Below are 23,433 nucleotides of genomic sequence, written 5' to 3' on the forward strand. Positions count from 1 at the left end.
TGCTTCTTACATACCAGAAACTATGCACAATATTGCCAGAATGCCATGGAAGTGATTATCATCATCTACTTTGGGCCTTTGTGTTGTTACTGGTTATGTCACAACTATTACCATTACATTCAGTAATATACGGGAATTAAGATTTATGAGTAACATTAGTACAAAAAATGTTACTAAGGATTCTGAACAGTGTGGTATGGAAAGAGGTCAATGGGGGGGGGGGGGTGATACCATGAGTTTCCACACTGGGTGACATCAACCCTAGTGATGCCACTGTCTAGATGGATGAATCAGTCCATCTAACCTATTTTTAAAAATCTATTAAAGATAAAATGGGGATGGGAGAGGTGATAATACTGTACATTATCTCAAACATCCTGGAGGATGTTTGAGGTAATCCTGCAATAAATGCATACAGAACAGCTTGAGAAACTAGGCAAGGTATCCAATAACTATTTGGAGAGTCATGGAGGTCCACTGGCATTGCTAGATCAACCCCCCCTCCCCCAGCAAGGCTTTGAAAGGGGCCAGGTCAGATTGGTCAGTACGGAGAATTTGGTGGTGGTAGTGGGGATTCTTTGGCAGGTCAGTTTAAGGTTGGCTAGGATAGTATATGGAGGCCTGAGAGAGAAAACTGACAATGAGGTTAGGATATATTGAACAAGGGGGCTTAGCATAGGGTTGCCATGTCCTGCCTGGGGGTGGGACATTCCCGCTTTTCAACCGGGCGGGGTTGTCCCATCCCGGTTCGTTCATGGACCCAAGTTTGCCCTGGGTCAGCTGCCGCTGCGGGTAGTTATGGCTGCTGCTGCGGCTGCTGCTCTGGGTAGCCGCTCTTGCAGCCATTGCGCGGTGCGCTGTGCACTGTGTGTAGCATGCTGCCGCTGCTGCCACCACCACCACTGCTGCGGCCTTTGCCACCGGCCAGCACTTCCACTTGCCCTGCGCACTCTTGCAGGGCTAAGCAGGAGGAGTTCCTCCTCCAGAGGCTGGGTGGCCAATGGCTGCTGGCAGGGGGCGGGGCTGTTGTAGCTCCAGTCTGCCCCCATTGGCCAGCCAGCCTCAAGAGGAGGAGCTCCTCTATTTGGTCCCCACGTGGGCCGGCCCAGGCCCAGCGAGACAGCAGCGGCCAGCGGAGGAGGAGGAGGAAGTGTAGCAGGAGGAGGTGGAGGAGGAGGAAGAAGAGGAGGAGGAGGAAGAGTAGCAGGAGGAGGACGAGGAGGATGAGGAAGAAGAGGAAGATCAGGAGGAAGAGTAGCAGGAGAAAGAGGAGGAGGAGGAAAAGGAGGAGGAAGAGGTGGGTGCCCATTTCCTAAGGTTTTTTTTTCCTAAAATGCATTTTCTGTGCATTTTTTGTGGTTTTAATGCTAACAGGTCTGCCTTCTTTTAACAATGATAGTGATGATGATGATGATGGTGGTGATATTGATATCAATCAGCTTCTGAGGCCTGCGCTCACTCTTTCTGAAGCCGAGACAGTGTGACTTTCCAAAGTGCGTTTTCTGTATATTTTTGGTGCTTTTAATGCTAACAAGTCTGCCTTGTTGTGACAGTGGAGCCCTGGTGGCGCAGTGGTTAAATGCCTGTACTGCAGCCATTCACTCAAAACCACAACATTGCGAGTTCAAGACCAGCAAAAGGGCCCAAGCTCGACTCAGGCTTGCATCCTTCTGAGGTCGCTAAAATGAGTACCCAGACTGTTGGGGGCAAATTAGCTTACTTGTTAATTAGCTTACTTGCTGTTGGAATAGCAGTATATAAATAAAGGAAATTATTATTAATTTATTATTAATGATGATGATGATGATGATGATGATGATGATGGTGGTGATATTGATATCAGCAAGTTTCTGTGGCATGGCCAATGTAAGTTGCTCTGATTTTTACAAACTCATGTGCAGTGAAGAAAAACCAAAGTCCCTTGACTAAGTACACACTTCTGAGAAGTACAGTTGGGGTAAGAAACCTGAAACCGAGGGCAAATCCACTTCTTGTTAAACCACCTTGGCATGTTAAATATGCATAGCCATGTTAACCCATGTTCAGTGTTAAACCCAAAGGGTTTAGTTATGGAATAAGCCTCTGAAATATGCAAGAGGCCATGTTCAATAAAGCTATGTTCAATGCCCAAATGTGCTGTTGTGTGTGTTTTGGAATTGGGGGGGGGTGTTTGGCCAGAAATGGAAGTACATTTCTGCCATCTTTCTAGGAATAATGCCAAAATGTCCTCCATTTTGAGTATGCCTAAGAAATATGAGTCTATATTAATACTTTTTTAAATTATTAAATGTTTTCGTGTGTCCTCCATTCTAAAAATATGCCCTACATTTCGGGCTAAATTTTGTCCTACATTTGTCCTACATTTTTTTACATTTGTCCCAGTTTGGAGGTTGACAGTTATGGCAACCCTAGCTGAGCAACACCCTTCTGAAGTAGCCTCTAATTCTGAATATGGGTCTCTTGAAATATCTCAGGTTCTACAAATCTCTTCTCCTATATCCTGGCACTCTCTATGTGGCAAAGAAAACCATCTTTGCCTGGGTAATCTCATGATATGCATCCATGTTCATTTTCTGTTGCCACTCACCATAGCAGCTGATTCATCACAGCACCTATACCTTCCCCTGCTGAAGCTGATTGCTTTTGCTCTCTTTCCCATGCAGACTTCAGTTACTGACTGAAGCTCTGCTGCAAAAATAGATTTACTCCTCAATGTGGAGATGAAAGGATAATTTCTCTAGTTGAGAAAATAGAGGAATCCCAACATGTCGCACAGGATTCTGTGACAGTGCAAGGTGCATTCTCAGGCGGCAAAGGCAAACCAGCTTCTGCCAAGCACAAGACTGTGTGAACAGGGAACATCCACCCTGTCTGATCTTTCCAAAGAGACCCCTTGATTATGCTCACAGAAGTACAGTAGGTTGAAAATTGCTCATGTAGATTGACTGTGATACTCTCCTCAACTGACAATGCTTTTTCAAGCATCCCTAGACTGCTGCAACACTCCAGAATTAATGCAGTTTGCTTTGACAGTAATCATTCAATGCTATGGAAACCTGGGATTTGTAGTTTGCCCTCCCCATAAACTGTTGCTTTTAGATTGTTACTGGGTCACCTTGGTGCAACCAAATGTCAAGTGAGTTGCCAACAGCTGACCCCTAGAAGAGCCAATGGGAAGATAAAGAGGTACCATGTTTTGCAGGTACTCCATTCAGCCTTCCCTTCTTGGTAACAGATTACCAGATTTTTACCTATTAGCTATCTTGTTGCTTTACACACCACTGCTATACCTAACTAACTCTCCAGTTCTGTGAGTGTTTTTATTCAGAGACATTTTATCCAGAGGAAGGCGCTACTTTTCAAAACTTTGAGACCAGGGTATTTATTCCAAGAAAGTGATTTCTGATCTGTGGTGACCTTGGCATTGTGTCAGCATCAATTTTAATTTCAAATTTTCTGGATGAACAAGACGTTTGGAACTTTTATGTTCTAAGGCAGATTGTGGTCCGATTGCAGAGAGCCATCCATAAGATGTCCTTTGTACAGCACCTACCGTAATTTTTTTGGTGCTTCATAAATAACGTAGATGATATCATGAAAATTATTTCTCCCGGAGTGTACATGGCCAGTTCCTTCTAGGGAGAGAATTATGCGTACTGGCAGAGGAAGGAAGGACAGGGAAGCAGTTCACAGACTGCACGTTACACATGTCCGAGCTTGCAATCATTTTGTGCTTGTCTTTGAACTAATGCCAACAAGGGGATAATTGTCTGGAAGCTAAATGATAGGACGCAAAACACTACCAAAAACATCATAATTTGCTGGACTTAATTGCACTGCGGTGCTGAGCCCCACATCTTCCCTATCATATCAAGAATCTGCTGAGGAGAGATTTTTCAGAGCCTAAGGCAGTGGGCATTCAGATCTAGTATGAATGTTGGTGATCTGATTTTGTATGAACATCTAGTTTTCTCCCTGGAGAAAAGGTCTGAAAACCCTGATGGCCTGCACAGTCTCTCAGACAGAGTATAGCTCCATATTTGTGTCTCTCTGAAATTATGAGTAAGCTATGGAATTCTGGGATTTTGTAGTTTTCTGAGCCTTCTCTTTCAGAGAACTCTGGTTCCCAAACACTGCAAATCCTAGGATTCCATAGCCTTTGAGCCATGACAGTTAAAATGGTGTCAAGCTGCATTAATTCTGCAGTGCAGATGCAGCCACAGCGTTGGAGCTATTTCTGTTTTCAGTTTATCAGGGTCTTTTTGTGCTGCTACCCCAGTGATGCATGTACAGAAGGGAAAGGGAACAGATGGAGCTTTGGCTAACAGCATTAACAGTGACCATATTCTCTGCTAACAAATTTCTCTTTTTTTCTCTCTCCCTCTTCTCCACCCAGGAGTTCTCTTCTGTTCTCTTACTGGACCCTGATGCTTTTGGGAATGAGCACTTGTGGCAGGAAGGCCCTGACTCTGCTCAGCAGTGTGTTTGCTGTCTGTGGATTGGGGCTGCTGGGAATTGCTGTGAGCACTGACTACTGGTTGTACCTAGAAGAAGGGATCATCTTGCCCCAAAACCAGAGCACAGAAGTCAAGATGTCTCTGCATTCTGGCCTCTGGAGAGTTTGCTTTTTGGCTGGTATGGTGCTTCAAATCAAATGAAATCTGGATTTTCCCATGCCTCTGCTCATTGAACATTGGTTAATCATGCTAGCAGATCTTTCTAATGACAGATTAAGACAAAATATATAAACAGTGGCTGTTTTCATATCACTAAGTGTAGATAGCTAAATAGCTATCTAGCTAGGTAAGTAGATGGACTCACAAAACAAAAACATTAATGTCCTTTGTTTGGTCCATTTTAAAGAGAGGGAAAGACTTGTGTACCCTGTCCTGGGAGTCATTTAGGTTGATTCACACATGCAAGTCTGTATGTCAACTGATGTAGCACATCTATGTGGTAAGGATAAGTAGTCAAGCAAGCTAGATAACTGTGATTGGCATTAGATCAGTCTAGATCAGGGTTTGCTGTGTGGAATAGCATGTGAGGAAGTAACATGTCCAAGCGGGAGCACATCTCTGGCTACTTCTCCAATGACCTGCTCTGAGGAAGAGGGAGCTCCTCTTTGTACTTCACATCACCAGCTGAAAGACATTGTTTTATTATTTTATTTATCAGTTAACATTTATATCTTTCATTTCCTCCATTTAAGTTTAGGTTGGTATATATAGCTGTCATCCTCCCTGTTTTATCCTGACAACAATCCTGTGTAGTAGGCTCAAGATCACCCAAAAAGTTTCAGAGTTAGCAGGGACTTGAATTTGAATAGCCTGTCTCAGTTCAACACTAACTACAATGGCTGACACACAAAATTTGCAACAACACATTTATCCCACTTTGAATTTTTCATGTGATACTATATTTTCCTCATAGAATCTCACACCTGTTGTTGTTTTTTTAATTCATGACATGAGAAAATGACCTCACCAGTCCACCTCAGATTTCCTGAGGAGGTTTAGTTCATGTTAATTTAAAAAAAAGTGTAATTTTTATCTGGAACAGTACTTTTGTATTCATCTCCTGCTTGTTTCACAAATCGTTTTTCTCATTTAGTGTTGAAATAATAGAGTTTCCTTCTCCCTTCCTGTGAAGAGTGAGATGTTCGAGGAATTTTTAAATCCAGGATAGGAATCATGCAGCCTTCCAGATATAGATGGTCTGCAGGTCCCAGCATTTCTCACCATTATTCTGATGAGACTGGCAGTCCAAGAACATCTGGAGGCATGCATGATCCCCCCCCCCCACCAGTCACTTGTTTTATAGGGTTACTTTCCTTTGGATGACAGAGCAGTGGAGATCTCTTTTAACTTTGTCCAAATCTATTTATTTATGAAAGTACAGCCGGAGCAAATATCATGGAGTTGTAGCCAAGGCTAATGTGAATGCAACGTCAATCTGGCCATTAAAACCCAAATCAGTTTTCTGACATTTTAGGCTTCAGTCTGCTCCATTAAGCACAGTGAGAATCCCTTTCAAATAAACAGATGTAACAGACTGAGGGGTGAGCTGCCAGAATGGATGTGACGGGGTTGCCAGGTCCTTGAAAGAGCCCAATGTTCACCTGTTTCCACTGCTTATTGTCAATGTTCAAGTTGAAAACCACTGAGCCTTAACAAGTGTAGGAGCAGAGATGAAACAATCCTGACCTTCCTCCCACTTTCCACACCCCTCCATTCATTATATATAATCAAAACCAAACCACAAACAAACAGCTATTTTATGTTTAGTCCAGATACGGATTACTGTAGCCCTCCAGATGCTATTTTGAACTGTACCTCATATGATCCTCAGCACTGACTATGCTGACTAGGATTTATGGAAGTTGTAGAGCCGCAGTTTCCAACACCTGATTTAATCCATAGGCTTTTAGTTATATACTATCAAAATAGTTAAGATTTCTATATAGTTATACTGTATCAATGGAACTTATATTTGTCTAAACAGTGTATACAATCAGCTAAAGCAGGGGAGGGAATCATGAAGACATCCAGATGTTGGACTGCAGCTCCCATCATTTCTCACCATTGACTGTGTTGGTTAGCAGTCCTGGAAATTTTCATCTAACAACATCTGGAGATCCAACTGATTCTCACCCTCCAGCTAAAGCAATGTATAATATCCCTCTTTCTTCTTTTTTACTTATGATGTTTTAAAGCCTCTGTTTTTAGGGCAATTCAGTTTGTACAATAAACAATTTTAAAGATTTTTAAAAAGTGAACAGTGGGTACAGAGAAGCCTAATCTTGATTGGGACCCATGTCAAGAAAAGGAGAAGTACTTTTCTTTCCCTCCTCCTTGCAGTCTTGGTCCATACTTTAAGGGAGGGAAGGGCCCAAAGGATAAAGCATCCACACTCTATTTCCAGAGTCCCAATCAAGTTTAGGTACCCACCTCAGTCCTTACTTGTGTGAATGGCATCCTGCTTGATTTCATCTTTGAAACATTTAGGAACTAAGAAAATCAATAATGGATGTAAGTTATTGATTAAAAGTGCTTGAAGCAAATGAAATTTGTTTATCTAATTAAAGCAATCAAGTTTCCCAAGAAACAATAAAACCTGGCTTCTCCCCTTGCAGGTGAAGAACGCGGAAGATGTTTCACCATTGAGTATGTCATGCCAATGAATGTCCAGATGACATCTGAATCAACAGTCAATGTTTTAAGTATGTAGTTTCTGTTGTGTGCGCCAGGGAGGGAGATTTTTAAATGCATCCATGTGTGCCTCTAAGTTTTGATTTTCTCAGAATAGGGCCCTTTCTGTATGGGCCAAATAAAATGTCCTCCCCCCCATTAGCATGTTAAGGAGTCTTGATGACATATGGTCCAATTCCTGGCTCTGGTGCTAACAGTCTGAATGACATCCAGTCAGTTTGGCACTGAACCCACTGTATATCCTCTTAAAACATATTTTAAAGACTCACATTTTTTCCAGATCTTCCCAGAAGATCCAGAGCCATCTCTTGTGATGCTAGGTGGCTGTTTACAATGTGCAACAGTTATAAAATCCTCTGTTGTGCCACCTGGCATCTCTGCCACTGCCGTGCATCACTGGACCTTACCGCACAGGGCTCCTGGCACGGGATGAGAACGGTCCAAAAGGAGTCAGGAAGGAAACGGAACAAGTGCGGGACGCATTTTACTGCACGCAGAAGTCCCTCACTCATTTTATTTCCTATCCTTCCATTCCCAATCCGTCCCAGAAGAGGCAATTTTTGACAATTGTTCTGAACAGTTCTCAAAATTTGCGTTCTTTGGGATGGGAAGGAAACGGAATTAATGAGGGACTTCTGTGTGCAGTAAAATGCATCCCCCACTCGTTCCCCACTCATTCCCAGCCTCTTCCATTCCGTTCTCATCCCATTCTGTGGAGCCCCTGTGTGGTAAGGTTCACACATTCTGAAGTCAGAACAAGTTGCTCAGCCATCTGAGCGATGCTGGGCACTTTGTTTGGACCTCAGAGTGAGTGATGTGCATCAGCAGTGGGCAGTACAGCAGGACATATGTATGAACAGCCACCCAGCATCACAACAGAGTGCCTCATGTAATGGCAGGATGTCGAGTCAGCTCTGGGACCAAAATACTCTGGGCTGCTCCTGGAATATTCTGGCCAGCATGTACACTAAGTAGGAAAGAGATAAAACAAAATAGTTACCTTTGAATGAGAGGCTGCATCCATACTTTGAAGCAGGGATGAGGAGGGCTGTTTTGTTTGATTGGCTTGTTGTTTTCTCCAAAAGCAGCTCAAGATTGCATGAAATCTTGATTGCATTTAAAAAAAAAACAATTTCAATCCAAAAACAGATTGGAAAAATGGGGAGAAATGGGCAGTCCTTCCAGTAGTCCTCTTCCTAAACTGAGGCTTTGCTTACTACTAAAGTACAAAGTGTGGCATTGCTTCAGTCCTCCACAATTTGAGTAGCAAAGTAGATTGTGAAATTATGCTCTTTTAAACTTAGGCCCAAGACAGACGGGCGGGAAGTGCCGTCCTCGGGCCAAAATTAGAGTTCGGGAGTGCACAGCAACCCCACCCTCCCGAACCCTAATACAGAGTGGCGGTGTCATCATGGCTGCCTCTTGTCCACACAGAAGCCGCAATGATGATGCAAGCACGGCACTGTGTGTGCATGTCGGGGTGCCGCTCTTGTGTCATTGATGCAACACAGTGTGCTAATGGCACACTAATGGCGGTGCCCACACGCACCCAAAAGAACCCAGTTTTAGTGGGTCCTTTTTTGGAGTGGAGGGAGCCCGCATGGTTTGGTTGCTGTGGGCTCCCTCCGGAGGGAAAATGGGCGGAGGAAAAAATGGAATATGTACATTCCTCCTGGTACCTGTTAGAATAATAATAATAATAATAATTTGTTTTATTTATATACCGCTATTCCAAAGATCATAGCGGTGAACAGCAAGTAAGCTAATTAGCAAGTGAGCATTCCCTGTCAGCTGAATCTTTCAGAACATCTTCCAAGGCAGCCCATGTAAGGTATATTGCAGTAAAAGAGCATGGAAAGTTTCTGGATTAGTATATCAGGGATTAGTCTTTCAGGCTTTGACCCATTCAAATGGAGAAAAGATTCTATATCCATTTAAACTGCAAAATGACGTTCTGAGATTGGAATACCCAAGTGGGCGTGCAAGGATGTTTGGACACTGGTACAGAAGGAGAGGGGGCAGAATTTTTGCTTTGGCCCCATGGTGCCACAGCCTGGGAATTTTACTTTTTTGGACTACAGCTTCCAGTATGCCACAACAAGCATGGAATATTCTGGGAGCTGCAATTAAAAAAAGTAATTTCTCCAAAGGCCATGAAAGCCTTCGACTTCACAATTTCTCCAAATTCTGTATAATTCTAATCCAAATTCTTTAATCGTCTAGCTCCTGTTAATAATAGAGTGGAAAGCATACACAGCCATACATTTTTGGACTGGAATTTTTTTAATCTTATATAACACACACACACACACACACTTCACACCTATATTATAATTTTTTCAATGTTGATGGGTGTAAAACCTTTTGGAATTGTCTAAATATTTGACATTTTACTGTCAAAGACAATCTGCTCAAACAGTTTTTAAAAACTCAAACTCTCCCTCTCATGTTTCTAAAATCTTTAGTTAGGCACAAATATTTGAAATAATTTTTAGGAGAACTGACACAGGCAAGCTATTCTACATTTTTTTCCTTCTCACACTCAGAAAGCTTCTTCTGTTGCTATAGCAACCCATGTCTCTATTTCTGGAAAAGGTAGTTTTATATTTGATGCTCACATAGAAGAACAGAGAAATGAATAAATATTTTGCAGGCACTGATATTTCATTGCACTATCCTTATGCTGCAGTCCTATTGCCCCTTGTAGGGCATCCCAGGAGCCTGTCCCCTCCAGGACCACTGAGGAAGGGAGGGAAGGAGGAGAGAAGTCCTTTGTGATAGTCTTAGATCCACCATTGCATATGTTTCCCTACTGATGTTCTGACAGCAACAGGGTACTAAAAAGTTACTTTTTAGGACTATAGACATTTCTACACTGGACAGAATATTCTGGGCTGTTTTCAGAGTATCTTGTACAATGCCGCCCCAATTTCCCCCCATTATGTGGCCCCAAAGCTGCCTCAAATTCTCCCATTACCTCCTCAGACCCTAGCAGCACTGGGCTGCTGAGTATATGTGTGCCATGGTACCACCACTGATGCAAGTTGCTCCCTCTGCGGTCACCAGGAAGTGTCCAGTGTTGATCGCATGGCGAGATGCACTGTTGTGACCTCAGAGCAAGTGATTTGCACCATTAGTGGAGGTGCTGGGTGACACAGTAGGATGTGTGTGTAAATATCTACAGCACTATATAAATAAAGCATAATAATAATAATAATAATAATAATAATAATAATAATAATAGCCATCCGGTGTTGCTACAAAGTCCACCAGATTTTCCTGGAAAATCCAGAGGAAAAGGTTAGTCTTCTTAATCCATTTTAAGGCAGGGATTGGGCGGATTGGGTGAGGAACTGGTCTTATGCTGTGAAGACAGTCTCAACTTGAATTGGGGCTTCAGCCTTGTGTCATGAAGACAGGGTATCATGACGTTTAAATGGTCTCTGTAGATATGTCCCATATCTCTCCATATCCACCTGTGAAGAGAGCCTTTAGCCATGCTGGCTGGGGAATTCTAGGTGATGTAGTGCAAATGGGATTTTTTCAAAGTTCTGCACAAAGTTCTGTAAGGGTGAAGTTTGGCCTTGATGGAGGTCAGAGGGGGTTGAAGCATGTTTTATATATGGTGTTTATCACACATGAGACTGGAACTCTAAACCTAAGCGCTTCCGTAACAGAGTCACTTTGAATCCAAGGCAATTCACGTGATGAACTATCACACATGAAGAACGAAATTGTGGTAATTACAGGGTCAAAGCGGAGTGAGTGCACATTGTACCAGTGTGGTAACACTGGTACATACCATGCGGATTCAACGATTCGAATCGGCACCCTTATGCATGCTCAGTGGGTGTCTGAATGCATCGAGAACCTTTGCACTTCTGGGGTGAAGAAGGAGGCCACGTCCTGGTTTCAGTGTCACATGAATGGCAGCTTCATGTTTCCTCTTCCCTTCTATTTTATTCCCCCTGAAACATCTGAATGTGCCATCCTTGCCAGCCTCCAAACCCTGCCAGCATCATCCAAATATGCCCTCCTGGACAGTCCTCCATTCCTCCCTGAAACATCCAAATGTGCCATCCTTGCCAGCCCCCCAAACCCTGCCAGCATCATCCAAACGCACCCTTTTTACAGTCCTCCATTCCTCCCTGAAACATCCAGCACTCTTTATATGGGATTTGGAGTCCGTTTTTTCATCCTAACCAGCAGCCGTTTCTATGGGCTTTGGAGTCCGTTTTTTCATCCTAACCAGCAGGCTTTTCTATGGGCTTTGGAGTCCGTTTTTGCATTCAAACCAGCACCCACTGCCCACCCCCAGCTCTGTCCACTTTAAATCGTGGATTCATTCCCGAGTAGCTCTCTGCCCTTTCCCCAGCGGCATTTCCCCCTTGGCATCAGATGGAGCAAAATTGCAGTGCTGCATCATGGGAAATGTGGGATCTTGAAGGTTTGGGGGGGGTGTACCAGGATGGAAGCAAAGTTGCATTCCACACCAGACCAATTTGGAGTGAAATCAAAGTGAGCTTAGAAGCAATTTTTGTGAATTCGCTTGTTACCGAATTCACCAAAATGAGGAGTCACTTTGGATTGACTGCGGAAGCGCCTCGGAACGACGTCCCATAGACAGCGATCATGTGTGATAATACATCACATTATCATGTGAATTCGCATCATTGGATTCGCAGTGGCTTCGGATCAGAGCTGCAAAAACTTCCATATGATAAACACCTCTGTCAGATTAAAAACCCTGTCTTACCTTAGGCAAAATAAAATAAAATAAAATAAAATAAATAAATAAATAAATGGTCCAGCCCTGGTTATTTCCTCTCTCATAGTTATTAGCCATCTAATGGGAGCCAATTAGAGGATGTGTATGTTTTTAAAGGACAAAAAGGGGGTTAGAATATAGTGGTTCCTCTGCCAAAGATTGCTCCCCCCTCTCCTGAACAGTGGTTGGCATTTTACCTTTCCCAGAGGGATGTGGTAAAGGTCAAAATGCCATAGCCTATTAAATACTAATGCATACAAATACTACATTAAATATTAAATTCAAATATTTGCTAGTGCAATGAACCAAATTTCCATAGGGCTGACACTTTGGGCATAAGTGACTGAATGTTCATCCAATGATATTACACGAAAATATATGTCAGAAACCAGTCAGTGCCTTATGTGTGAGTAAGCTCCCCTATAGAAGTGACTGGATATACTTGCCTAGTACACAGCTTCCATATTCAATCCCAAGCTGAGGGAACTATGCATAAGGTACCATTGTATCTGCAGCTGTGTGTTCTCAGCTGATGCGTATCCATTTGACCCTACTGAAATTGGTGACAGTGCTCCTTTTCGATATTCAGTTGTACCTTTCTTTGCACATCCAGTTGTGCATCCTGTTATTGTGCAGGATTGCCATTAAAGAAAAGCAACTCATAATGCAAGCAACATGTAATTCTCCCTGTGGGAATTTCTGCTATGAAATCCCAATGGAGGATCTCAGCAACTGTATATTAAGCTACAATCCTATGCTGATATGCTACCTGGCTTGTGTGTGTAGGGTGGAAGGTGGCATGGGCAGTGCCTTTCCTTTAGAATGGGTTTGGATTTTGTTTGGTGGCCTAAACCATTGTTGTCAGAGTAAAGAGAGTAAAAAACTCTGGCTTACAAAACTGCCACATCTCCATCCTCCCACATCTCATGAGAATGCAGATTCAAACCCTTGCTCAATGCACCCATGGGAGATGCCTCCTTTTTTCCTGCTCTGACTTTAGGATTTTGGCAGCTAAGGCCAGACTGCTTGGGAAGGTGATTTTAAAAAGAATTAATATAATGTTGCACTGAAACCATACAAAAGGAAAGATTATGGTCTGGGCCCCAGGGCAACACCCCTTCCCCTCCCCTGTTATGGATTATTTCAGCATGTCATTCTGCTTAAGTCCCTTCTCAATCTCTGCAGAGGAGATTAACTAAACATAAGAAAGAACTCTTCACTAGTAGGAGCTGTTTCACAGTGGAATAAATTGCCTTGGTAGACTCTTCTTCTTTGGACACCTTTCAACAGGTTGGATGCCTGTTTTCTAGAAGTGTTTTGGTTGTGTATTCCTGCATGGCAAGGAGTGGAAAAGATGGCCCTTCCATCCTTCCAGCTTTATGACTCTGCCTCCAGCCAGCATACTCTAATGTACTCACCAGAGAGTCAGGAAAGTGACAGCTTTTCTCTTCTTCTGGCTCATTTGCCATGGAGAAACACACCAGCACTGGGAAGCTATCATCTATGGGGGCAGGAGGGATAGGCCAGCGGAATGCTCCACATGCACAGTGTAAGTCTTGGCTTCTGATCCTTCTGGCTGTCTAGCCAGTTTCTGGATAAATGTGATGGGAGGCATTCCACTTTGCCCTTTGCTTTAAGCAGCAAAATGTTTTGAACCAACCTTGCCTACATTCCTGCCTGTGTTTCTTAGTGGCCACAGGACTGGGCTTATGGTGCTGCCACACTACAGAAATAAAGCACTCTGGCATCACTTTAACATCCATGGCTCAATGCTGTGAAATCCTCAGATTTGTAGTTTGGTGGGGCACCAGAGCATCTAAGATGGAAGGCTAAATAGCTTGCAAAACTACAAATCCAAGAATTCCATAGCAATAGCAACTTCCTTTATATACCATTTCATACCACACGAAGCAGTCTCTAAGCCGTTTACAACAGTCAACTTATTGACCCCAACAAACTAGGTACTTATTTTAGCAACCTTGGAAGGTTGCAAGGCTGAGATGACCCTGAGCCCCTGGCTGGAGTTAGCAGCTGCAGTACTGGCATTTAACCACTGAACCACCAGGGATCCTCAAAAGATCAGATGCAAAAGATCCACAGCACTGAGTCATGGCAGTGGTGTAAAACTGCTTTATTTCTGTAGTGTGGCAATAGCCTGAGTTTTCTTGATGGACTCTAATGTCTCAGACTATAAAATCCTTTTGTGCTAACAAAAACAGAATAAGAAAACTGATGGTAAAAGCCATGGAAAATAGGGCATAGGCAGTCTTTCTCTGTATTTTTGGCTGTGTTTCTGTGAGAGCAACAGCGCATGCACAATTAAAACAAAACAGGAAGAAAGACCAAAGATCCCCCAAAGATCAATAAATTGTATGTGCAGAAAATGTTTTTGCTACTTACTGTGTTATTGGTTCATTTCCTACTGGGAAGCACTCACTTTTTCTCCCTTATTTCTTTCAACAGAGATGATTCGTTCTGCCACCCCATTCCCACTAGTCAGCCTCTTTTTCATGTTTATTGGATTCATTCTGAGCAACATTGGACATATTAGGCCCCACAGAACCATCCTGGCATTTGTGTCTGGAATCTTCTTCATTTTGTCTGGTGAGTTTTAAGATGGTAGCATTTTTTTAATTGTCTACATTTCCTATCTCCTTACACTGAATTTGAAGTCAACACTTCTGCACATATCTGAGAAGAAAGGATGTACACCAATTAGTATATCATGTGTTTGGCAGATTTTGACTTTGCCATGTATTATGATAATATGTCTAATGCTGGTCAAATAGGATGCCATAATTTTGCATTAGTCTCAATAGTGCTATTAAATCACCACAAATATAGTGTGGTTGTAGTGATTAGAGTATCACATGAGAATTGGGAATATACAGGTTCAAAACCTTCAATCACCATGAACAGTCCTGAGCCCGTAATTGTTTCTGATTCTTACCCAACTCAAAGTTTAACCCCCCCCCCCCAATTTATGAGGGTGGATGTCAGTGCACCCCTTGAAAATCATTGGTCATGGTGCTCCCTGAGGAAGAGCCTTTATTCAGTCATACCTCTATATGAGTGCCAGTTTCTATGATGCTGACCCAGGAACTGGCAAGCATTTTTCAGGAAGCCATCTTTTCCACCATGGCCATATTGGATGCTAGAACATCCATGCTTGATGACTGAACCATACACAGAGCTGCACACCATACGGTTTGCCACTTGGGTGATTTCAGTATGTCATTATATCCCATTCTGCTTAAATGTAACTTCCCAAGCTGTGCCCATGTCCCATCCACAGCACCTTCCATTTCACCATTTATCCCTAACTGGACTCTAATATCATCTAATATCATCTTCCAAGGAGTTTATCAGACAAGGGAAATTGGAAGTATAATCCAATGGCAATCTGAATGCAATCATGGGGTTTAATGTTATTGCCTGATAGACTACCACATGCAATTTCGGGCAATAGGAAGTCAGTCCGAATGCAATCATGGGGTTTCACATTATTGCGTGAGAGGTGATCACATACAATTTCGGGCAATGGCAAGCTATTTTCGGGCAATGGTAAGTCAGTTCGAATGCAATTCGAATTCACATAAATTTGCTAAATTAGCGAATTCATGTGAATGCGTTCTGGCCCCACTTTCTTTTCATTCGAAATTAAGAGAAATTCCTCCCATGTGATAAACTCCCAAGTGTGCCTCTGTGTGTGTGTGCACATCTTCAAGTCACCTTTTGACTTATGGTGACCCCATGAATTTCCTAGGCAGTTTCCTAGGCAAGGAATACAAACAAGAAATACTGGCAAAACCACTTCTATCAGTTTGTTCCTTTGAAATATAATCTACAGCACCTGGTATTCATTGATGGTCTCCCACCTGAGTACTATCTAGGGCTGACCCTACTTAGGTTCCAAGATCAGATGGGATCTAGTGCTTTTAGGGCACTTAGACAAGATTAAGTGGATGGCTAGTAGAAAAAGGGCTTCTTTATTGATAGCATCCCAGTTATAGAGCACCATCTCTAGAGAGGCTCACTCAGCACCCATATTACTGTCTTTTGGCACCATCTTTATGTTTACCTAGACTTTTAATTTTTTAATTTTTAAAAAATAAATTTTATTAAGCATATAAAAGCACATACATTAATAAACATAGAAAACATAAAAATTACACATTACATACCAGTACTGTATACCTTCCTCTTTGCAAAGTTCCCCCACTCAAATCAGAGTTTACCTAGACTTTTATCAGTTTACCTAGCCTTTTCAAATTTAAATCTTTTAACTTCTGCATAACATATTTTTCCTTTGGTGGGACTTTCAGTGTTGCCCCACCAACACCAGGTTTGAATTTTAAACAGCTTCTAGGAGGAGATCACTCCATAATAAATATGGCATCCTGTGATGGTTGAAAACAACCAGTAAAATACTTGGTTAAGGTTAAACAGGGCCACCTCAGCTCCACACAGCTCTAGACCTGGTTTCTTTAAACTCTTGCACAACGGTCATTGTGTTTTCTGATGATGGACTTGAGTTGATGGAGGAGATCTGAAACTTAGATGTGAACATGTTTTCCTGTGTGAGGAGAAACCCATGTTTTATTCATAGCATTAAGGGGATATTAAACAACGAAATATGACTGCAGAGCTTAAAAGCTTTTACTTACACTGAGGACTTGAAGTTCAAAAGATTTGTGCCTAAGAATATAAATCTTTTGCTTAATTCAGTGCAGGGAGCTCATTTCTCCATGAATGACTACTGATGCCACTGCACTATAATGGCTCATGCTTTCCCTCCTGCTTATGTCCTTCATGTGCCCTCTAAGAACATGGAGGGTAAACCTGTAGCCTTGCAAGTGTTGTTGGACTACAACTCCCATCAGTCCCCAGCAACCAAAGGTCACAGGTGATGGAACAACACCTGAAGAGCCCCAGTTCCCCACCTTGCTTTAGGATGATGCCTTCATTCTCTGCAAGAGCGATTTCCACCCCATCTCTGACCCTGAGGTCTCTTCTTTCTCAGGATTATCTCTGGTTGTGGGCCTTGTCTTGTACATCTCCAGTATCAATGATGAGATGCTCAACAGAACCAAGGACTCTGAGACTTATTTCACGTATAAATATGGATGGTCCTTTGCTTTTTCTGCTATCTCTTTCCTCCTGACAGAGGTAAGTTTGCTTATGATTGCTTGGACTGCCTGTCCAGAACAGAGGAGGGGCTAACAGCATCAGAACGGAGGGGGGGATTTATATTTTAAAATGCACCTCTCCCTGCACTGGCAGGAGTATTCTGCCCAAGAAATGCTCCTGCTGGTAGAAGAGAAGCTACATCTAACCCATTGAGATTATATTGTAATGCTATCTTTTGTAGATGGGCAACTGTCTGGATGTCTGTGTATCACAATTTCTCAGTTCACTGAGAAGAATCAGATCTTGGAAAAATTGGGGGAGGGATTGGACTACATGGCCAACTTGAACCTCTGGTTCATTCCTGTTTCTTCTGGAAGCTTCTTTGAAAGTACTGTAATGGAGTTTCTTTTGCAGAATAATGGTCAAGAGTCTATAGTTTATTGAACCAAACGAGGGAACAAACAGATTACATTTGGGCAAGGAAAACCGGGGGGGTGTGTGTGTGTATAAAAGCAGAAATGGATTGGGCTAGTTTGTTCCTCTGCTTGAAGTTCACTCAAGTCCCACTCCTCACTTACTGTACACTGTTGCTAACTTTTATTCTGATCCACCCAAACTCTCAAGAATGCCTTGAACATTTTGCATGAGCAGAGTGGTGGAGCAGCAAGCATTCCTGAAGCTGAGCAGCTATTGGCTCCTTGCTGCACCTTCATGCATCACAAAATTGCAAAACCTACAAGAACAGGCTTGTCAGGCCAAAATATGAAGTAGCTTGATCTTGATGGATTGTTTTTCTGCCCAATTGCAAATGAATTGCTTTCTGAAATTACATTTAAATCACAAAGGAGTGCGTGTGGCAGAACCTTCATTACTCTGGCAAAAGGCATAACTGTATTGCCAGGTTTGGGAAATGACACTTAGTATATTGAGGATGTATTTTGAGCATGTCCTCCTACAAGGAGCATTTGCTTACTTATGCATGCAGGCCCAGGAGTGACTGCTTTTTGCCAGGAGCTTAACTTGGTACGTGCAGGGCGATGCAGGCAAGCTTACAGTCCATAAAAGTACATTTTAAGAACATCCTGCTTGGATTTCTTGTTGTCCAGACTTGATGCATTTCACCACTGCCTGGTCTACTGAGAAGCCAGAGCTTTTGCTGATAATGATTTTGTCTTACAGTAGATTGGTAGCTTGTATGCTCACTACCTTTATGTCACATGTAAAACCTCAAAGCTCCCCTTAGTTATGCTTAGTTCAGCAAAAAGAAATCAGAGCAGAAGCCTCCATCACATTTCTGTGATGTACCATATAATTGAAGAAGTGATTTATATAATCTGCAGACCTCAGTGCTGTCGTCCCTTGCACCAGTGCTAAGACTCAACTAATATCTATCAATATAGTTGTGCCAGTCGTTTCTGACAACTCCTGTGGGGCATCGTTTTGCCTTCTAAGGATGGCTTCCTTTTGCCAGCAGACAAAAACCTTTCTTTTCAGGCAGGCTTTTAGTACATAATTGTGCCCAGAGAGGCTTCTTACTGGAGTGTTGCTTTGATAGGTTTTTCATGGTTTTATATTATTAGCTTAGTGTTTTTAAGGGTTTTACTTTATTTTTTAAAAACTTTTAATACTAATGTAGTGTTTTAATTGTGCTTTGAAATTTATATTGTTTTATGGTTGTTATTTTTAAGCCTCTTTTGTGAGCCACCTTGGGTCCAATTTGGGAGAAAGGTGGCATATAAAACAAATGAATGAATGAATAACATTCTAAGAAACATTTGAATGCTTTGATAAGGTAGAGACAGAGTAAGAAAAATGCCCTCCCATTCTAGGTTCGAAAGCAACGCGGTGGCTCAAGTGGTTAAGACTCTGACTGTTGATTGCAAGATTGGCAGGTTGGCAGTTAGAGGCCCAGAAGCCACGTGACGGGGGGAGCTCCTGTCACTAGAGTCAGTTTCTGCCAGCCTAGCAGTTGGAAAGCATGCAAATGCAAGTAGATACATAGGTACCACTTTGGTGAGAAGGTAAACAGCATTCTGTGCAATCATGCCAGCCACATGATCACAGAGTAGTCTCTGACAACGCTGGCTCTTCAGCTTAGTAACGGAGATGAGCACTGTCCCTTATGGTCGGACACCACTTGACTGTCTTGTCAATGGAGAATACCTTTACCTTACCTATTATCGGTTCCTGAAGGTCAGATTAGGGTTGTTCAGTCCAGATTGATTTACCTGCCATGGAATATCCACTTGCCAGGCATAGCTGAGGCAGTAGTAGTTGACAATAACCTGTGGGATCAAGCGCTGAGATCCTACATTTATGTATAGCATAGATCCCTGCATGCAGAGTTAATACAGTTGAACTTCTGTAGCCATGGATTCTTTGTCCATAGATTCAAGCATCCGCAGCTTGAACATATTTTTCAAAAAGTATAAATTCCCAAAAGCAAAACTTGATTTTGCCATTTTATATAAGAGGCACATTTTACTACACCATTGTATTTAATGACACCTGTGCATCCAAGGGGGCCCTGGAACCAAACCCCAGTGGATACTAAGGGCCCACTGTACATGACTTGCTCTGTGCAACCCTTGTGTTAGTAGCAACATTGTACAAGTGAAACAAGATGACAAATGTGCAACCAATCATATGCAATGTGGAAATATACATAGATGAGCAATGGCTGAGGTGTATCACTGAAATACTGTCTATCCATGGAAATTGTGCATCTGTATGCACAATGGCACTGCATTCGCAACTCTGTTTCTAAAACTTCCAACTGAATGCAAATGTTCTGCATCAGTCAAAAATGTCCAAGTGTTTCTGCAGGGGAATATATCTGTGCATAAAGCACCAACAGGATTCTAGCCAAGGAATTTAGTCACAACAACTCCATGTTTGAAGTAAAATGCATTTCTGATGGATAGATAGCTGCAAAAATCTCCCAAACACCTCTCCACCAAAAAACAAACAAAAACAAAAAACCACCCAACACCTCTGCCCTACAGACCCAGTATAGATGTGCTCACTCCCTCATGCGAGCATGGCGCTATGCTGGAGATGGAAATCAGGTTGAGAGGAGATATATCATGGCCAGTTGCCATGTTTGAAACTAGTGTGTTGTCCCCATTACTAATGACAGTTGCAGTCTCTTCAACAGACATGATCATAGGGTTTGTCCTCTCTCTTCTTCAGAGTGCAGGTGTCATGTCTGTCTACCTATTCATGAAGAGATACACTGCTGAAGAGATGTACAGGCCTCATCCTGGCTTCTACCGCCCACGGCTCAGCAACTGCTCTGACTACTCCGGCCAGTTCCTCCACCCAGATGCTTGGGTCCGTGGACGCAGTCCTTCAGACATCTCAAGTGATGCTTCCCTCCAAATGAACAGTAATTACCCTGCTCTGCTGAAATGTCCTGATTATGACCAGATGTCTTCCTCTCCTTGTTGAAGGACAAGAGACAACCTTACCGTTTAGGAATGAAAAATCGGCAGAGACCGTTAGGTCCTGAATTTGTACTTTTTGTTAAAACAACCACTTGTATAGGACAGCCCCTCTCTGTTTATACATTTAGTGAATGATATTATTACCTAGAGATGTGGGGGAAGGGATGGTATTCTCCTAACAGTGCACACATGCAGATCTGGTAAAAGACTGAGCATTTTGATCCTGCAGCTGGTCCGTACACCCAGATCTCTTGGAGGGAGAGAGAGATAGTGGGTATGGAAGAGAGACAGGATCATTCCCAATGAAAGCTTGAAAACAGAAAGACACTAGTAGCAGGAACCAAATAAGTATCCTGTGATAGGCAACAAAGGTTTGTGGATTAGTATCCTTTTAATGTAAAACATATTACTAGAATGAGTAGATATAAATTCCTAGTGCATAACCTTTAGAAAACTGCAGGTTGAATCATTTAATGCCATTTGTTTTTAATGAATTTTTGGTTACCACATTTCAAGCCAATATGTCTTCGTTGAACAGCACAATCTTGTACATGTCTACTTAGATGTAAATCCCATTGCATTCAGTGGAATTTACTGTCAGTTCAGTGGGTATGGGATTGCAATGTAAGAATACTTCCTCTCATCTATATTGCATTATCAAATAAGTCTGGGGTTTGCACTGGGAAGCAGACAATTAACTCTCCCCAATAATCACTTTCCAGCCTGATTCTGCTAGGCCTCCTTCCAATTTGGCAGTTTTGCAATTAGGTCAAACCTTCTGGCACTGCAAGTGCAATTTCTTGAAATAAAGTGCCTGGTGCTCTGCTTGTATAAATTATTTTTCTCTCTCCTGATATCACATTCAAAATAATATAGATTTGATACTATAAAAATGAGTTAAAATCCATTTTGCTCATGTCATGTAGACCAACATCTCAATTGCCCCATTCATATCTGACTGAGCAGAGTTTATGATCATTTATATCCCTCCAAAATCAAGCCCAAATTCTGTGGCATGACTTTTTGTTAATTTTATGGTTTCCCTTCTTTTGGACAATTTACTTTCTGACAGAACTGCTTGTGTTGTTCAATTTCTAACCCAGAGGATTGAGTAGTCATGTAGCATTCAGCTCTTCTCTTTGTAAGTAAAGTATGCAGAAAAGAAAGGCTCATATTTATGTTGTATCATGTGTATATAATAACCTGTTTGAAGAATAACTAGATTGTTAAGAGAAATGCATTCTGTGTATGTATTTGTATCCCTATCTACAGTATCTATCTATCTATCTATCTATCTATCTATCTATCTATCTATCTATCTTCTACCTACCTACCTATCTTTGTGTGTGTTGTGTGCCTTCAAGTCATTTCCAGCAACCCTAAGGCAAACCTAGCATGGGGCTTTCTTGGCAAGATTAGTTCAGCAGAGGTTTGCTATTGTCTTCCCCTGAGGCTGAGCAAGATTACCAGTGGATTTCATGGATCTATCTATCTACCTACCATCTATCTACATACACACAAAGAAACGCACACAGACTAGTCTGCCGAACTTTCACTGCTTTGAAAAATATTGCTGTACAAATCATTACTGATAACTCTTTTTTGTTTTGTTTTCTTGAGTTATGAACAAATACTGCCTTCTGATCTGTTCACAGCCTATTAATAATGTTTGTCATTGTTTTATTTTATTTTTTTAACACATTAAAGAATCAAAAACATTTGGGCTTTGGCAACAATGATGTTGTTCTCACTGAATATCATATCTAGATGTACACATATGTACTTGGACATATTCTAACTATACATGCAATACACATAATATTTACCTTCTCATAGATATATCAATTGATGATATATGTTAGATGTTTATGCAATAATGGAATACATCTGGCCATCATAAATGCTCAGCTTCCAGAATTCTAATTTCAAATTTCAGGTAATTGAATAAGCATTTTTTTTTTATTTTAAAAATGTCATCTTATGATATCTAAAATATGGATGTAAGTACACTGAGTAGAAAACATGTATGTCATGAGTACCATATAAGATTTTGGCAGTCCATGTTTTTAGTGTAACAGTATTTTTTGTTTCAACCTTTTTTTCAGTCATTCTTCTTTGAGTGTAAAGAGTAACTTTTACTTGTTATTTCTAAATCTGACAGATTTGCAGAGATCATTTTGAAAAAAAAATACTATTTTAATCTTCATGACTACATTTTTGTAAAACCAAGAACTATTAAGTAACATGATAGTAACTTCAGTATGTAAAGGGGTCTTATCACACCTTTGAGACTAATGGGGGGGGGAAAGGAAGGCTGGTAGCATGAGCTTTCCTAGACCTGAGTCTACTTTCTCAAATGCATGGGATGGAGTGGACGCTCTAGGCTAGCACGGCTATGTCTTTGAATTATAGTAACATGACACTCTTCAATGTAACACGTAATGCTTCACACTTAAAAAAAAACACTAACATCCAGAGCTCTGTAATTGAAACAATGCTACATTTGACTTGATTTTCAGAAAAGATACAGCCACATCAATATATTTTTGCTTTGGTAACATTAATCTTAAAATGCATGTGCCTTGCAGGTTGGTTTGCTAGCCAGAACGAGAAAATAATAGAATGTGGTGTATTTTAAGGTAAGCTGTTTTCTTTTGAGCTGTTATGCCTCCCATCTGGCCAAATGCTTGCTTCTTATCAGCCTCCCATGGAGAGATGCATGTGTAGATTAAAATGAATACTATCCATTTGGAGGACATATAGGGGTTCATGACATTGGGAGGCTATTCTGTTGTTCAGGAGTAAGTGAAGACACAGCATGTAGGAGGCAGATAAGCTTGCGGTTTGGAAAGAAGCTGAGAAGTCTAGTAATGACATGGAG

The 23,433-nt window shown here is 41.8% G+C and overlaps 1 protein-coding gene across 1 annotated transcript; it reads left to right on the top strand.

The window, feature by feature from the left end:
- Window positions 1-1,278: 1,278 nt before the first annotated feature.
- Window positions 1,279-21,867, top strand: CACNG5 (calcium voltage-gated channel auxiliary subunit gamma 5). Its single transcript, XM_042452726.1, has 6 exons — window positions 1,279-1,297; window positions 4,397-4,635; window positions 7,133-7,219; window positions 14,440-14,580; window positions 17,000-17,145; window positions 20,299-21,867. Exons 2-6 carry the CDS (start codon window positions 4,428-4,430, stop codon window positions 20,554-20,556), a joined length of 840 nt encoding a protein of 279 aa, XP_042308660.1. The 5' UTR covers window positions 1,279-1,297; window positions 4,397-4,427; the 3' UTR covers window positions 20,557-21,867.
- Window positions 21,868-23,433: the final 1,566 nt, after the last annotated feature.

This window comes from Sceloporus undulatus, chromosome 2 (assembly GCF_019175285.1).
Source record: "Sceloporus undulatus isolate JIND9_A2432 ecotype Alabama chromosome 2, SceUnd_v1.1, whole genome shotgun sequence".
In the NCBI taxonomy this organism is placed as follows: Eukaryota; Metazoa; Chordata; class Lepidosauria; order Squamata; family Phrynosomatidae; genus Sceloporus; species Sceloporus undulatus.

What these genes read in the sequence shown, in the direction of transcription:
- CACNG5 (XM_042452726.1), top strand. Translation starts at nt 4,428, where the DNA reads ATGCTTTTGGGAATGAGCACTTGTGGCAGGAAGGCCCTGACTCTGCTC. An exon ending in GAGAGTTTGCTTTTTGGCTG is followed by an intron (nt 4,636 to 7,132) that starts GTATGGTGCTTC and finishes CTCCCCTTGCAG; the next exon opens with GTGAAGAACGCGGAAGATGT. An exon ending in TCTCTTTCCTCCTGACAGAG is followed by an intron (nt 17,146 to 20,298) that starts GTAAGTTTGCTT and finishes TCTCTTCTTCAG; the next exon opens with AGTGCAGGTGTCATGTCTGT.